At 43.7% G+C, this 18330-nt stretch overlaps 1 protein-coding gene across 1 annotated transcript in view; it reads left to right on the forward strand.

The window, feature by feature from the left end:
- Window positions 1-18330, forward strand: part of sash1a (SAM and SH3 domain containing 1a) — a 370653-nt gene that overhangs the window by 270763 nt on the left and 81560 nt on the right. Inside the window, exon 2 of the mRNA XM_042333542.1 lies at window positions 17961-18107. Within this exon, the coding sequence (XP_042189476.1) occupies window positions 17961-18107 (147 nt within the window). The remainder of the gene's footprint in view (window positions 1-17960; window positions 18108-18330) is intronic.

The raw sequence follows: 18330 nt of genomic DNA on the forward strand, positions 1-18330 counted from the left end.
CTGACTATTTTGATTCTGATTCAACAGATGTATCAAAGAATGTGATACCAGCTACCTTATCTCAGGTTAAAGCTGGCATAAGACTTGAGGCCACATTGAATTTGTTAGGAAAGTGGTTTGGGACGTGGACAAGGATATATGGTGTAGCTTTGTCCCTGCTTTAGCAGGATGTTCAGTCTGTTGGTCTGAGAAGGAGCTACAGCAGTGTGGATTGAGTTGACAGTTTGCACGTTCAAACCTCAGTTGGCGAGAGTTCCCCTGAAGGCAGATTGCATTTTAAGTCACAACATCATGCCTCCATGGTAACCACCTCCCTCCTAATAATGTGACTTATGCCACTCCTGAGCATTGCTTGGATTTGAATAATGTATTCAGGACTGATTTCCAACACTTCTCAATCCTAAAGGTTGCATTCGAACTCCCAAAGCAGTATTTCGGCCCCAGCACCAGTTTCGACTTCCATCACTGGCACATGTCCATTGTAAATCAAAATATATTTAAAAATAAGTAGTTCAGAAAGAAATCACTTTTAAGGCTGCATTCTCACATTATGTTGAAGCTGCACTGTTCTCTGGTTAGGGCACACCCGGAGTATTGCATACGTCTGCAGTTCGATGTCAGTGTTAGAGGGCAGATAAGTTGAGCCTCTTAATCTTTGTAGAGAGGTGTTTCAGGGAGTCATTGTTGAGGCATAGACGATTCTAAATGGGATGGAGAATGTAAACAGATAACATTTACAGATGCGATAAGACGTCAGAACACTCAAAACCTATGTCTGATTATGTTTTCCCTTCCCCATCCCCTCGGCTCCCACTCCAGCTCAGGTGTCCAGTCTGTATTGTCGAGCACTTTGAGACATCCTCACAATGTGAAAAGTGCTATATAAATCTAAACTGTACCCCTAGTGATTCCTCTTAGTTATATCAACTAAGATGCAAAAACTGAAGGGTGATATAGAAATTGTCAAAATGGAAATAAGATGAAAAGAAAATCTTTTTCCCATCATAAGTGGCTGAAGATATCCTGCTCCCATCCCCGTAAATGCATTGAAGCAGTCAGTCCTCCTTCACCAGAAGCATAGAAACTTACCGCACAAAAGAAGGTCATTCGGCCCATCGTGTCTGTACTAGCTCCCTCAAGAGCAATCCTTTCAGTCCCATTTACCTGCCCTTTCCCCGTAGCTGACTCTTTAAAGTATTATAAGCATTTTCCCCAGAAATTTGGGGAATGGTTATTGGAGTCCAAAAATAAATATATTGCACTGAAGATACCTGATGGCTTGTTGTACACAGTTCAATATTTTTTTGGTACCAACCTGGTTCAGTTGGTAGTACTCTTGCGTCTGAGTTGAATAGTGGATTCAAATCTCATGTCAGGACTTTGAGTTCATAGTATTTGCTGCCCCTCCAGTGCTGGGGAGGTGCAGGTACTTTGGGTGAGTTAAACCGAAGTTCCATTTTTCTATTCATTTAGACACTCCAGTTAGACTTGGAGTCCTGTAGCTCAGTGGTTAGAGCACTCGCTTTGTAAGTGAGAGACCTGAGTTCAATTCCAGGCAGGGGAAACCTTGGGCAAGTTTCCTTACTCCACACGCCTAATAATAATCCCTCCAAAACCCAAAAAAAAAATAAATTGGTCATTTTCAATCTACAACTGATTAGTGGGACACTGCTGTGTGCAATTGGCTGCCGCGTTCGCCCACAAATATACAGTCAATTCACTTTACAGTATATTCTGTGAAGCGCTTTGGGACGTCTGGAAGACGTGAAAAGGACTATATCAAATGCAAGGATTATTATTATTAAAAAGCCCATGGGACTATGTGTAAAGAGAAATGAGTTCCTCACGGTGTCCTGGTCAATACTCCAGTTAAAATGCAAAAGCCATTGTGTGACGTTACTGTGTGCAAATTGGCTGCCTCATTTGTCAATATTCAAAGTCAATATTCAACAGTAATTACTGTGAGATGCTTTGAGACAAAAAAACAGTCACTGCACAGGATATCCTGTGAAGCACTTTGGGACATCTTCCCGCCATAAAAGGTGCTATATGTAAGGATAATTTTTATAGTCACTATATAAAATTCAGGAATTATTACAACACAATAATTTCTCTCAGTTGCTGGTGTAGATTCATGCAGATAAGCAATGGTAAAGCCACTGCACAGGGAAAGCACAGTCTTTGTGGCTTGCAATGGTCATGCTTTGTTGTTGGGTCTGTGTTCACTTTTAGTGGCGCCATGGTTTATCACAGCATTGCCGCCCAGTGTTGCAACTTGAGATCAGTGTCTGATATGTTAAATCAGCCAAATCATTAGATTCACGTTGCCAAATGAGAGGCGGGTTATACTGCGTTACATTACGTATGATGTATAGTGGATGTTAAATGTGGATGTTAAATGCTGGAGTAAAATTTTCGGATGGTCCCCTTACCCCACTTCTTCTGGTGGTGGTAACTCATGCTGAGACATGGTTCTTTGGCTTCTGGCCACCCTCCTGTACTCCAGTAAGCCTAAATGAGTCTACAGAGTATTTGACTATGGGAGCGTTACAGCCAAACCCCATCCTATTCTTCACCCAACATCGATGGGCATTATGAGATATCAAGACCCCACAACTGTGTCTTTTCCCCTTTTCAAGTTCAGGGGACTAAGGTTAATGATAGCTAAATCAACGCAAAGCAACAGAGTTATCAGTCAGTACAATTCACTCTATCCAGTGGCTGTTTCTCACTGAGCCAAGTGGAGGGGTGTGGGGGCAGGAGAGACACCATGGAACACTCAAAAAAAAGTGCACTATTTCAGTTTTTATACCAACCACCAAGTTGTTTAGTACAAGTTAGCAATCAAACAGATCTGGGTGGATTTTGCAGGGTTTACACTTTGTCTGTTTCATGGCTTAGGTCCCGTTGAGCAATCCTACTCCCAGACGCCCACTATAACAGTAGAACAGTGAAGTTTGTTTTGCTGTAATTCAGTTGTTCCCTGACCATGCAAGATTTAATCTAGATTTTCAACTTTATGTAATGCCTAATTTGTTACTCATGAACCGTAGCAGTCAGCAAACACATGCTCTTTTGGCTTGGTAACACATTTTATGTACCTTAGGTACATATCGGGTAACCTTGCTTTAAAAAGAAACCGGCATTTTCAGCACAGAAAATCTTTGTAATATAATAATCCTTGCATTTGATATAGCGCCTAATCATGTCTTCGAGAGTCTCAAAGCGCATCACAGAATTGTATATTTTGTGGGCGAAAGTTCATTAAGTTTGTGCCACTGATACCTGCATTACTGTATTCATTATTTTATATTACTCCCATAGTCCATCTCTTTCCTCAAATTCCCTGATTGTTTTTGTTTACAACCCAGGCATTTATCTTGTTGCTTTTGAAGGTTGCCTTTTATTGATCTTGGTGGAAATGTACAATGAAAGTCGAAACTTAGTGAACTCGGTGACTTAGTTCAGAATTTTCAAATAATAATACATTTGATATCGCACCTTTCACATCGGGAGGACACCCAGAGCCCTGCATAGGATTTTGAGGTAAAGTGAAGTGACCGTGTATTTTGTGGGTGAATGGAGTAATTAATTTGAATACAGTATTGTCACACAAATAGCTATGAAATGAATGACCAATTTTATCTGGGAGAGTGTTGGCCAGGACCCAGGAGAGATTAACTGGGGATGAGAAATGGACAATCAATTAGTTCTGTATCATTGTTCTCGTACCTTATGATTATTATAAATATGGAAACACTTTAAAAGGTCAGAGGCTCTGCCTGCAGGAGTGCAGACCTAAACCCCGGTGTTTACATCCTTTGGTTTACAAGGTTCTTCTTTTGAATGGCTGAGGATTTCCTCAGGAAATATTGTTGTAAAGGGTGGAGGAAAAGGAGCTGAAAAATATATCTGCTGTAAAAGGTGATTTTCACTTTGTGCTATTTTAATGGAACTGTTTTGTCAGGAAACGGTTGTTGTTCTGCAGAAAGTGGGCACATGAGGTGTGCTTTTCACTGTGCTCAAACCTAAAGGTCGTATCCGCAAGCAGGCAGGAGGAGTGGATTTTATCAGCACACGTTTTCATTGAAAAAAACATGTGTTGAGGTGTTTGCTCTGGCACGTTACAGACAGGAGGGGCTCCTTCACTGGAACAACGTGAAACATTCATCAAGTGTTTCATATTATTCCATAAAGGAAATTGAATTAAGTTTTTTTAAAACAAGCTTTTGCTTTTATCTGCATTTTTATATTTAAAAAAATCCCTGTTCCCTTTAAATACAGTTGCATCACTTGGTAGTATGAAGTCTTGACAATGTGATAAGGAGCTATTATCAAATACAAGGATGATTTATTATTAAGCATTCTATCCTTCTCTCCTGAAGTCATTGACTTATGCAGTTCCACAGATACCTGATACATTTGGGTAACCTTTTATATGTGCTCAGCAGATGTCAGCATTTGAGCCCAATACTATCCTCGTCTGACTTCCAAGCATGCCCATTGAACAGTAAGGGCTACCAAATGGTGATCAGGAGTGGAAAACATTTTTTAACCTTTGCCTCTAGCCTAGTGTTGGGATCAGTTGTTAAGCCCCTACTGCTGATTCAGCTGACAACAGCTGATGGGTCTCACCATGAAAATATGGGTTTGTTTAGTTCATTGTAGTGCTCCATAGCAGCTTTACCAATTGAGCCATCACACTTTTCAAATCGAATGACCAGGGGAAAGATTGTATTCCACCATGTGTTTATTCTGACCAAAGATCTGCCTGGGAAATGGGATTATGATGATGATGATGATGATGATGATAATAATAATAGTAATCCTTGTATTTGATATAGCACCTTATCACATCTTCAAAACGTCTCAAAGCGCTTCACAGAATATACTGTAAAGTGAATTGACTGTATATTTTGTGATCCGCAATTCCGGAGTGTCCATTCCCATTTCTATAAATGGTAATTTCCATGTGTTGGTGGGATGCATGGAACTCTGTTTGGTTTGGATACTCTTTAGCGTGGTGATGGCTTTCTGCAGGTCTCAAGACGCCCGGCTGACCAAAAACAAGTAAGGATTTAACTTGGAGGACAGAATCCGGGGAACATAGGAACAGGAGTAGGCCATTCAGTCCCTCGAGCCTATTCCGCCATTCTATACGATCATGGCTGATCTGTACCTCAACTCCAATTACCCGTCCTTGCCCCATATCCGTTGATATCCTTACCTAACAAATATCTATCCACCTCAGTCTTTGGCAAACAAAACATGTAACTAGTTGAGGAGGCTGTTTGCATTTTGTGAGCAATTATGTGTGTTCTATCTTAAACTGGCCTTTGCTATTTATCCCGGGTCCAAATAAATTCAGTGTTGCTCCATTGCAACTTGCGGCAATGTATTGAAAGGACAAGCATTGAATCAATGATGCATGTGGTGGAATTTGCAATGTCTCTATCAGGCAGCATAAATGCCCCCATCTGTTGTGAACAGAGTCTTTTTGTAATTCATTTCAACATTTCAGAAGGGAAAATTCTGATTGTTGTCGGCCCAAAGCTGTACTAATACAGACTCCTCCCCCCCACCCCCACAGTACTGTGTGTATTTGCTGGCAGGTACCACATTGCCAGCAAATAGACACAGTACGGGTGGGGGGGGGGGGTGTGGGAGTCTGCATTCCTCCCCCCAACCCCCTACCCACCTAAAATAGATTTCTGCTCTCATCTCTTAAGAATGAAGATGTTGACCTTGCACAAATTGTCTTGAGATTCCCCCCCTCCCCATTCCTCCTCGATGCTGCAACACTTCACATTGCAAACATTGTCAAACAAAGAGCCAGGCACCCACCATTTCCTCTTCATCACAGGTTAGCAATGATCCCACTGAGCTTCAAGGGCACTGAGCATACTCCCCCTCCCATTACTGTAGGTCAGGCTGCTGCCACGTTGGGTTAGCTGATCTCAGTGGGAGGATGACAGTCAGTTGACTACACTCCCCCCCCCCCCCCCCAACCCATCATCCAGTGAAGAATGATAAGAATTAGCCAGGGTTTCACCTTCTCATTACTATCCGGTGACTCTCACACCAGAATGTGTGGATGTTGGGAAAGGGACAGTATCTGTCAAACTTGGCTGTGATGCTCCCCCACATCTGGAAAGTATTCTGACCCCACTTGTTCACACCACAACAGCAATACTCTTCATGCGGGGCAACGTCTCAGAGCGTTTAACGGTGCGGAGCCTATGCTGAGCCGAGAGGCGTGGAATGAGGTGACCCTAACACGATCGAAGAAGTTCTTCAGTCATGAAGAATAATAATCCCTAATATCCACACGCCTAATAATAATCCCTCCAAAACCAAAACCAATAATAAATTGGTAATTTTCAATCCACGACTGTTTGTGGGACATTGCTGTGCGCAATTGGCTGCCGCGTTCGCCCACAAATATACAGTCAATTCACTTTACAGTATATTCTGTGAAGCGCTTTGGGACGTCCTCCCGACGTGAAAAGCGCTATATCAAATGCAAGGATTATTATTATTATTATTATTATGATCTAAAAGAGGGGAAGGAGGGGGCAAGGCGGAGGGAACGGGGGAGAGAGGTCCAAACCTTTGGGGGGAGGGTGGTGGGAGTGACTGGAAGTTTGACCGCTGATGGTGGAGTGGAGAGGACCACTTGATGAGGTTACAGAGAGAGCCACCACCTGCTGAATCGCACCTCAGTCAGAGTCGGTGCCTTTAGGGTAAAGGACAGAAAATTAATGCTGAGAATCCAGATTTTAAACTCTTTGTACTGGGGCAAAAATGACCCAGCTATGGGCGCGATGGTAAAGATGAGCGGTGCAGTTTGCCTTGTGCTAGTGTCTGTCGCTCCATGATGTCCCAGATGGGTCAGGACCTGGTGCATGGCACGGCTGACAGGAACAATAAAGCAAATCTGTCATTTCAACACTGATGGAAGGAGAAAGGTTGGAAGAAAATCTGATTTTGATGTCAAATGCTGCGATCAGAAGTCAGCGGATATTTGAAGGAAAGGTCCTGCTGACTGGCCGTTAACCTGACTTCCAGGGAAATTCCACTCCCCCAGACCCACCCTCTGTTTGCCAAGAGTTTGTCTGCAGAACCACGCTCGAGGATCACCGGAGTAGTTTGTAGAAGCAACCAGGAGGAGGATCAACACTTGGTAATTCAATAGCGCACAAGTGCAGCTCCTAATGTAGTCTAATGAAAGGAAGCTTATCATGATTCCTCTCTTTTAATGAGAACCCCCCCCCCCCCCCCCCCCCCGTGTCTTATTTCCAGTAACCTTCTCTCCCGAGGCTTCTTTCCCCCCTCCCCCTCCTTTCTGCAGCCAGTGCTCACTGTGCAGAACAGCTGAGGTTTTGAGTGCAGGAATGAAACATTTTATTTGAACATTTTATCGCCTCGGGTTTCTGAGTGACTGAGTCCATCATCTGTTGCGCTCGTTCTTTTTGTTTCAAGTTAGTGGTGGCCAGTGGGTACTTTTAACTTGCTTATTAATTTGGGTTCATTGGGTTTATTATTATGTCCAGCATCTTGGGACGTCCTCCCGACATGAAAGGCGCTATAGAAATGTAATCTTGTTGTTGTTATTGCCTTCATCCAACAGCACTTCCCCGATTGACTCTCGAAGGGTAAGATGCTCTTCCCTGTTTGAGCACAGAGGGCAAGAGAATTTTGGGCTCACATGTGCTTTCATTTGGTTCACAGATACTTTGCAACAAGAACTCTTGCACTGCCAATAACCTCACCCCTGAGTGTGTGTGTGTGTGTGTGTGCACGTGTGTGCAACATTCCTGTGTCCTTACACCGCCTGATAAGCTCCCTGTGTATATGTGTGTCTACAGTACCTATACAGTCCGAACCTTTCCCTCTCCCATGTGTGACTGCACCCCTTCCACTATCCAATAACTTCCGCATGTATGACTACTCCTATCACAGCCCAACAATCTCCCCGCATCTGTGTGCCTACACTCTTTACACTTCTATGTGTGTGTGTGTGTGCACACCTGAACTACCCAATAATCTTTCTTTCACCCCCGTGTGTGATTACACTCAATCCACCTCTTCTTACCACCTCACTTTTCAATTTTGTTTGTTGCCTGGTTTGCCTACAAATATCCAGTCGTTCTACTTGACAGCAATTACCTGGGAAGCATTTTGACATCCTAGATAATGGATCAAATGCCCGAGCTATTAAAATGAATGAGCATGTATGTGACATGCATGTGTGTGACATGCCACGCATAAACACCATTGAGAATCAGATAGCTCAAGCTGTGAGAGACCAGCCAGGGCGACTCATCAGGCTTACTTCTATCTCTGCGGGGAATCATCTGGCTTTGGGCTGCCATCAACGGGAATATAACGGGAGCATTTTAATAGCTCGGGCATTTGATCCATTATCTAGGATGTCAAAATGCTTCCCAGATAATTGCTATCAAGTAGAGTGACTGGATATTTGTAGGCAAACCAGGCAACAAACAAAATTGAAAAGTGAGGTGGTAAGAAGAGAGGTGGATTGATCAACAGGGCCACAATTGGGAAGCAGCCACTGTATAAGGAAAGTGTGTGATGTAGGGCCTGTTGAAACTGTGTCCATGAGGACTCTGTGCCTATCTTGAGTCACAGGTACACATTCAGCTAGAAAATAAAATCACGATTTGTGACTGCAATAAGTACCGAAGAAAGAATGGTGTCTTTTAACCAGGGATAATGATTTTGAATTCTGTTACTGGAAAAGATGCAGGAATATGCGCCTGATTTTTTTTTTTGAGATGCTGTCACAGAGGTGATGTGCAGTTGTTTTTATCCATGACTCCATCCAGTTTGCTCCATCCATTTGACCAGTTCTTATTATATACAAGTTTGTGTCTTCTTGATAAAAGTAAACATCAAATGGATCATGGGCAAGTGTAACATATGCTTGACATTAAAATGTCATCCGATTTTCTTTGCTGTTCTTCTTGGCAGGTGGATTCTAAACTTGCGAAAACTAACAAAGAAGATTGAGTAACCGGGCAAAGTGAGCCTGTCTACTTTCCTTGTACAGTACCTGGCTTGAGCCATAAGAACAATTTGGAACTGTTCTTGCAGGCCTTGTTTTCGGAATAAAATAGCATCTGACAGGAGATGAAATGGATATGGGAGGTGAGGGCAAAACCGCCATGTGGGAAAATATTATTTTGTTTTTGCATTTCCTGAAAACTTTTGCATCTAACGGCAGAAGTACTTTGGTTGCAAAAGAGATGCCGACCTGATGCATGTTATGAAAAACTAATTATAGTTTGGTTGATAATAACCTGAAATGGGGTGGTTCATAGCTGCTGGCAGTCACAACAAGCCTGCAGCAGCTAGCAATAATTCACTTGCGTTTGGAAACAGTGGAGGTCTCCTGTTCAGGAGCTGGGCATTTGTCACCGTTCCAATTCTTGAATGGCTTCGCAGCTGCACAAATAAATCTAGCTGTCACAAATCTACTCTTGTCTCTCGGCCCTCTACAGAGCTGCTCTCTGTTTTCATGTTTAAATTCAACAAAACAATTTATGTGGAATGTGCAAACGAATGCCCCTCGAAAATGGCTATCAGTTACAATTTTACAAAGCATTTTAAAAAATAAATTCCTTTCGACAAAATTCTTTTCCTACTTTGCTGCTACGCCAAAAGGGTGTACTTTCTCCCTCACCCTCCCCTCCCAGTCTGTTGGGACTGTGCTCGACACCAAAATATCAAAACAAAGTTCCTCAATACACAGCTCCCATTTATAAACTTGCATCCAAGCTGTGATGGAATTAAAGATATTGAAAACGTTCAATGATATATTTAGTTTTGTGTCTTTCAACTGGTCTCCGAATTTCTTTGAAAACATCTGAAACCTTGCCAGTTAAATACAGTCCTGAACCTGTTGTGTTTGAATATCCAGCTTTCTGGAATAACATAATTTCCACGGCTCAGTGTGGAACTGAGCCATCCAGACACGGTTTACATTTCTGGTCTGTGCAGTTAGCTGATCTCAGTCGGAGTAGCAATTGGAGAGCTATAATGTGTCTAAGCAGGGAGTTAATTAACCAGAACACCCGCTCCTGATCACTACGCAACCTACAGCAGGGAAGTGTCTGATTGGAAATGTCACGCGAGGACTGGATATAACTAGACTGTGATGCATATTTCTACTGCCCTCATAAAGGGCAGGACGACTTAAAAAGCTTCACTTGGATGGGGGACTGCAAGGTGACCAGCGCCTGTGGAACAAGACCCCAGTAGAGTTGATCTTGTTCAGCAGAAAAATTTACAAAATAAAACATTTATTGTAAGTCACGAAATAGCACAAGACACAATTTCTCTGTGAAAATCCCCTTTAATAATGCATGTAACATGACTGTTTCTGAGCTGTAGTACCTATGAATAATAAATCTAATACCACTGATTACGCTTCTCAGTTGGTAGCATTCTTGCCTGTGAGGAGGAAGGTTGTGGGTGTTGGTTCATAGTCTAGGGGGATACACCAGTGCGTTGCTGGGAGAATGCAACACTGCCAGGAGGTGCTGTCTTTCGGATGAGATGTTAAACCAAGGTACATAGCATGCTTGCAGGACGTGACATCAGTGCTGGCCTGCGACTGTGTTCATCAGTGCACCCCATTATAACATAGGCTCTGAGTTCATGGACCCAAGCCAGCGAGTAATAACAGGCTTGACCTGGATTATTATCAAGTCCTTACAAGTAGGTGTAAACAAAGTTCTGGCTGTTCAAATTTGTAATGAGTGGGAGGGATGAACAGTAAATAATAGAAAAACTATTAAGGAATGAATTTAAAGAGTAGTTACGTACAGTTGTTTACAAAAACATTTTTCACTTTGTTTTATTATTCTCTTCCCCCATATTGCAAGTTTCCGACATTATGCATGATTTTGTGGCAAAGAGACAGACAGAAGACTTGATTACAGGTCTCTTTCTTGCCAGTGCTGCACTTTGGCCACCGAGTAGAAAATGCATGAGAATTAGAAAGAGGGTGGAAAGAGCTCATTCCAAATACCAGCTTATTATTATCCTGAGAACCACCCATTTCTCTGCTTCAGCTTCAGAACATGACTCACTTTATTCTTATGTAAGTCAGGAGACAGAATTTATGACATCGCTGTTGGCTGGCAAACAAAAGAAACTCCTGACTGGCACCAGAATGGCTAAAAATCACATTTTGATGAATGTTTCATTCAGATAATTTCTGAGGTACCACACCTCCCAAGTCATCCCTGTGATTTATAATGTAAGTAAACTCTGCGTATTATCTGGCCAGCCCAGCCTGGACACCAGCCCATGGGTTACTGCAGTGAAATAAGTGGTTGATGAACTTGAAACAGAGGCGACGGCATTGAAAGCGCTGGCTGCAGGCTCCACTCCTTCCACTCCTTCTGTGCTTTACTGATGGATCGCATTTCCTTACCACTGATCTGATCATCCCCTTGAAGGATTGTGTGAATTGGCTTGCACTGTGTTTGTTGGAAAGTGTCTCAGAGGAGAAGGGACTGCTGGGGGTGAGGGTGGGGCTATATCTGCTGCTTTCTGCTGAGTGGACTCGCCAACGGGCGGGAGAACAGAATTGGCTGAAACATGTGGCTGTGACCAATCTGTCTGTTTCAATCCTCAGCTGCCCTTTCCCTGTACAAGTGATGCCCTCGGTCCCCATCTAAACAACTGCCCTTCGTAGCCAAGATGGTCGGTGTTGGTGGATTGTGTGATTTGATCGTGGGGCAGAGAGAACTCCTATCACCCTTCAGCTGTGTCCACACAGGAGTATATCCAGCAGAGCTCACAAGATAAATCATTGTGAAGCAATGATTCTAGCATTATCTCTTTCCTTAGCCCCCACCCCACCCACCACCACGCTGACTAAATGCATTTTCCTCTCTCCTCCCCGCTTCCCAGTTTGTATTTTCTTCCCCCACCACATATCGCAGAATGTTCTTATCTCTCGTCCCCCCTCAGTAGTGCTACTTTTTGTCTGAGATCAGATGGCTTAGGTGAGATCAGGGATTGAATTTGTGATCTGCAATACACCCTTTGTCAGTCTGTCACTGGGGGAGGTGTACACTCATGCCAAGTTAACCGCAGTTTGCTGAATCATGTCTGCTGGTTACGGGAAATCTTGTCACTTCAGTAACCAAATATACTTAGACACAGCAATCTCTGGGTCACGTTAGTAAGAATTTTGCCCTTGCTGTAGTGTTTGAATGTAATCCCTGATATATATTGTATATAGAGGTTTGGATGAAGAAGGCCCTTTGGTTCATTTGATCTCCTTCCAGAATACCCACTCTACTGTTTCCCCCCACCAACCCCAACACAGCACCAAACTGTTTTTTAAATAAGTCCAGTGCCCTGGCCTCAAGCACCCTTCCTGTTAATTACCCTCTGAATAAAGGAAAACTTCCTGTTGTCTGCCGTGGAATTACCTATTGCAACTCTAAACCTAAGTCCTCTTGTTCTACTGCCTAAGTTCTCTAGACGTTCTCCCAACACGAAAGGTTCTCTTTAAATGTAAATTATATGGTGCATCCAAATGTATTGTGCATTTACGTTCTCTTGCATATGATAAGATTCCCTCTGAAGTGTCTCCTTTCAAGACTGAAGAGCACAAGCTTGTCTAATCATTGCTCGTAGCTCATTCGTCTAACATTTCACATTTTTGTTGTCTCGGTTTCAACAGTAGGGGTCCTGGTGTATATTAATCCTTTCCAACCGTATGACCAGTGATTTTACAATGATGCAGCAAATTTTTTACTGTTGTAAGGTACAGTTCAAACAACCATCAAGTGTTCTGTGCTCCACCATTAGGGAAGGGGATATCATCCAGCGTTCATGCTCGCTAACTAATGTGACCTGTCCAGAAAAGTACACACACAGATGTTAAGTAAGGTTAGGATCAAGCTGTGATTTTGTTTCCTGTTCTCCTCCCTCCCCCCCCAAGTGCCTTGGTTGATATTCCTGCCTCATCAAATTTCCCCTCTTCAAAGTAAGTAATTGTGAAAGTTTCAAGGCTGCAGTGTGATCAGTGTACATTTGTAAGACATCATGTGAGAGCATAATTGGCTGTGAGACTTTGCCAACAGCCTGTCATGTATAACGATTTGTACACGTGAGTTCATGTATGGATGTGGTTGTGGGTACCAGAGAGCACAAGTCTTCCCGTGAAATCAGACGTCAGAGAAGAGGGACTGGGGATGAAAATACAATAGGGCCATTCAGAAACGCTGACTGACAACATAATAACAGAGGCTGAAACACCTCACTCAGTGTTTTACACCTCGGTTTCATTCTGAGTTTGCTAGCAGAGGTGACCTCCCACTATCTCACCTTAGACCAGTGATAACCAATCTTTTTGGTTGGCCAACCAAACTTTTCTTGATGGAACATTTCTTAAATATTTGAAGCGCTCTGGGACGCTACCCTGTGTGAGCGGCCCTGTATAAATGCAAATTGTTGTTCTTCTTGTTGATTTAGTTGGGAGTTGAAAGTCTGATTCGTGCCAAATTATCAGTTTGTAATGCATTGTTTTTGTATGGATCATCAGGTCAACTCCTCTCTTCTCCACACCTCCCCTATACATACTATCTCCTCTCCTTTATCCCCTTCCTTTACACCTAAGACATACTTCTTTGACCACTATTTTTGGTCATCTTTCCCCTTCACACCCCAGCTGTCGTGTCTAGCCAGCAGTGTCAAGTGATGTCCTGCAAAAATGTAAATTCTGTGGTTACCAGAGGCCACAGTTTGGGAGAATCAAAGGCTCTTAACATGTAACTCAGCTTTGCAGTATTCAAAAACGTCAACTTTTAAACTTAAAATGAGTTAAAACTACAGCGGTGAGAGGTAAATATTGGTTCCACTTATTCAGTTCAGGTGTGAGCTCATGGAATGAATGTATTAAATCGGCACATGTTGAGTAGTGGAACTGTTTTTTTTGGTGTCTGGAACTGTGCAAACATTCAAAGTTCAAATACTAGCTTGTTATCCTAATAAGTTGTCATTGAGATTAATTTCAGTTTTGATGAGGAAGGTTGTGCGGTCAGACCCATTTTTTCACTAATAGGTCACTTAGAACAGTACATGCAAACCTGTTTCATAACTTGGGCCAATCGATTTCAAGCTTGTTGAAATAAAGAGATTTATTTCTTTATGTTTTAACCAATCTGCACACAAAAAAATTACATTACTTTGAATACCAACTGATGCACATCAGCCATTGCTTTTACCTCTTTTTCTAAAGAGGGATTGAAAGCTTTCTGATTGCAGAGTGACGACTTGTGCCTTTGGGGTCCAGAGGCTTGGGGGAGAGAAAGCCAATGATTTGTATTTTTTTTTAGAAATCATTGTACTGTGATGAATTCTCAATAGTGGATTGGAGCGGTCAGGAGAATTTCTTTTTAGACAGCAAATTCTGAGGACGTGGGATGCCCTACCAACTAAATGGTGGTTGAAGCAGGATTCACAATAGATTTTGAAAGAGAATTCAGAGAAATATTTGGAAAGGAAATTATCAAAACAAAAGATAGCGTAAAGCTCTCTGCTTCTTCTTGATAGAGTGCAGATCCATGGGGGCTGGTTGCCTTGTGTAACCGCCCATGGGGGGCTGGTGACATGTGGTTTGAATCCACACCCACTTGACCCAGAGGCACACGTGCTACCAACTAAGACAGGCTGACACCTGTGTCCAGTGCCCACAAGTGCTTCGGGAAGCTACCCCGCATGAAGGGGGCTATATAAATGCAAGTTGTTGTTGAAAGAGAAAGATTGGTTAATATCTGGGTGTGACCCTTCCTCACAAGAATAATAATAGACGCCATCCGGCATGGGGGGGCGCTATATAAATCCAAGTTGTCGTTGTTGTTTTAATAATAATCCTTGCATTTGATATAGCGTCTCAAAGCACTTACATACTGCAAAGTGAATTGACTGTGTATTTTATGGGTGAAAAGCGGCAGCCAGTTATAGTCATGTAGTCAAATAGTCATGAATTGAAGCGACCAATTTTTTTTTGAAGGAATTATTACCCCCGGAAAAGCAATCCACCAATCGACTAACAACTGGGTTCCTACTTACTGCTAGGTAAACAGAGGCGTGTGGAGTAAGGAAACTCACCCAACATTTCGTCCTGCCGGGAATCAAACCCAGGTCTCTGCTTGTGAGGCAAGTGCTCTAACTGCTGAGCTACACGACTCCACAGCTGGAGATGGTGGCTAGAAAATCCACTTTACAGTATATCCTGTGAAGTACTTCTTGAGATCTCTCAATAATGTAAAAAGCATTCTATCAAATGGAAGAATGATTATTATTATAAATTCAGCTGTAGTTCATAAATTGGAATTCCATTACATCTTCTCAGTGTGTGTTTTCTTACTCTGGTCCTATTTGCCCACCTCATTCTTACAAAAGGGTTTCTCCAGCCTATTTTCTGTATTTATTCAAGATTTCTAGCACCTGTATTTTCCCTTTATTAATCTGATGGTGGGGGGAGGGGGCTGAGGGGGCAGGCTTAGGGGTTTGGGGCAAAGAACAAAGAGGCAAGCAGCAAGAAGTGAGTTATTTATAACCAGTTCTTTAGGTTTGCCATGTGATGCATCCTTCTCAGAATTTATTGTATGGCTATTGTTTCAGAGACACTTGATGGATATCAGGAACACTTAAATGGCAAGTTATAAATGTAAATAGTTTCAGGAATCTGGATCCTTTGTTTTCCTGAACTACTTGGATCACTTCACAGCAAATTGAAACTTGTTGAGAAAGATGCTCTCGGCTAGAGCATTGACAAGTGGAGTCATGCAAGAACTTGCTGACATCAGTCAGATGACTTCTTAATAAAACGCCGTGAATCCACTGCATTCGTAGCAGTGCTTTCTTCCAGAGCAGGTGTGTGCATCGCGGCAGTGCAAGTTCTCTCAGCTCGTCTTTTTAACCCGCAATGAGAGAGCTACAAGCGACCAAAGTGTTTATTGTCTTTTACCTGTATGACTACATTGCAGGAGCCCAGCTCTCCTTTCAACATGATGTCCACGGTCAATTTCTTGGTTTATTTAAGAACAATGTTCCCAGTTCAGGAACAACCTGAACGGAAACTGCTCTGGTCAAGGTCACAAATGACATACTGACCATGTGTGACCAGGGTTCCCTCTGCCTCCTCGTCCTCCTCGAACTCTCCGCCGCCTTTGATACTGTGGACCACTCAATCCTCCTCCACCTTCCACCTCAACCTTCAAGGTTTTGTCCTTGACTGGTTCAGGTCCTACGTTTCACGCCGCCTCCACTTCATCGCGGCAAACGGCTTCTCCTCCAGCCCCAACACCGTCTCGTGCAGCATTCTTCAGGGCTCTGTCCTCGGTCCGCTCCTCTTCACCCTCTACATGCTCCCCCAAGGTGACATCATCTGCAGACATGCGGTAAATTTCCACATGTATGCGGATGACACCCAACTCTATCTCTCTGCCTCCACCCTCAACTCCAGGACTACTGACATCCTGACTGACTGACTGACTGACTGCCTGTCCGACATCAAGTCCTGGACAAGGGACAACTTTCTCCAACTGAACGTCAGCAAGACTGAGGCCCTCCTGATTGGCTCGCACCAGCGCCTCCTTACCTCGGGTGCTGGCAGCATCAGCTTCCACGGTTGCACACTCAACCTCACTAAGCCAGTCAGAAAGCTGGGTCTTTTGTTTGACCCTGAACTGTCCTTTCTCCCCCACACCCGCACTGTGACCGGCACTGCCTACCACCTCCTCCGCAACATTGCCAGACTCCGCTACTGCCTCACCCCTCAGGCTGCCGAAACCCTCACCCACACATTTGTCACATCAAGGCTCGATTATGGAAACTCCCTCCTCAACGGCCTTCCCAACTCTTCCCTTCACAAGCTGCAGATCATCCAAAACTCTGTAGCTCGTGTACTCTCACGCACCAGGCTCCGTGACCCCATCACTCCCACCCTCGCCCGACTCCACTGGCTCCCCATCCCTCAGAGGATCGAATTCAAGATCCTCATCCTCACTTTCAAGGCCATCCATGGCCTTGCCCCCTCCTATCTCTGACCTGCTGACTCCCTATCAACCTGCCCACTCCCTCCGTTCATCGGGCTCTGGCCTGCTCCATGTCTCCTGCCGACCTGCCCTAACATCAGTGGCTGGGCTTTCAGCCTCTCTGCCCCCACACTCTGGAACTCCATTCCACAATCCCTTCGCCTCGCTTCCTCCCTTGCCTCCTTCAAAGCCAGTCTCAAGACCCTCCTCTTCGATCGTGCCTTCAGTCGCCCTCCTACCTCTCTGCCTTCCCTCACCCCGACCCCACCCCTCCCCCATGCTCGGGTCCTGACCCCTGGCTGTCCAGCACCTCGGTGAAAGACGCTCTATAAATATAATTTTGTTGTTGTTGTTCAGCATTTATCTTGTACACCCGCTTTTGGTCAGAAAACGCTGAGTGGAAGGAAGAGTTGCTCTGTGCTCATTGCACTGTGAAGAATTGCTTAATGAGACAGACTGATAAGTGGCTCACTTATCAGCTTCCCCATTAGCAGAAAATATCAGTGCTGATTTAACGTTTTGTGAAGAAAAGTTTGACTGGTGTTAACTTGGAGTGTGGGGGGAGGCAAGAGTTCTGAATGGCTAGGAGAGCCATGGCTCATTTTAATTGTGATTATGTATCATGTGCAAGTGGCACAGTGATGTCCTTTTGGTGCGGTTTACATGGTCAGATATTTTTATACTGGGCTCAACAGACACTTATTCATGAGGATGGCACCCCCCTTTAAATATGTGTGGAATCTACTGGGGCATTGATTGGAATGTGTCTGGAATTGATGAATGGCTGAGTGTGCATCTTGGGATTTCTGTCCTGACTGCTGCACAGTGTGTGCTTCTGTTACTCACAGTGACATCTGCTTTCTTCCAAAGGACGGATCACTGGGTAATATTGACGACCTGGCTCAGCAGTACGCAGACTACTACAACACCTGCTTCAGTGATGTGTGTGACCGAATGGAAGAGCTACGCAAGCGCAGGGTCTCTCAGGACTTCGAGCTGGTAAACGATCTTGAATCAGTAAGTAACCTTCTCACCCTCTCGAACACCTTCAAAGTGCTCTTCGGGAATGGAATATTTGGGGATGTGTAATATTGCTCTGAGAGAAAATCAGAATAGCATTTGATGATGAAATTAATTTATTAAGCAAGGTATCAAATTTGATCTGAAATGTTAAGGAAATTAACCAATGTTTATGCATTGCTCAGTTGTTGGTCCCTGAAGTTCATATTGACGATCCTAT

This window comes from Callorhinchus milii, unplaced genomic scaffold (assembly GCF_018977255.1).
Source record: "Callorhinchus milii isolate IMCB2004 unplaced genomic scaffold, IMCB_Cmil_1.0 Scaffold3, whole genome shotgun sequence".
Taxonomy (NCBI): Eukaryota; Metazoa; Chordata; class Chondrichthyes; order Chimaeriformes; family Callorhinchidae; genus Callorhinchus; species Callorhinchus milii.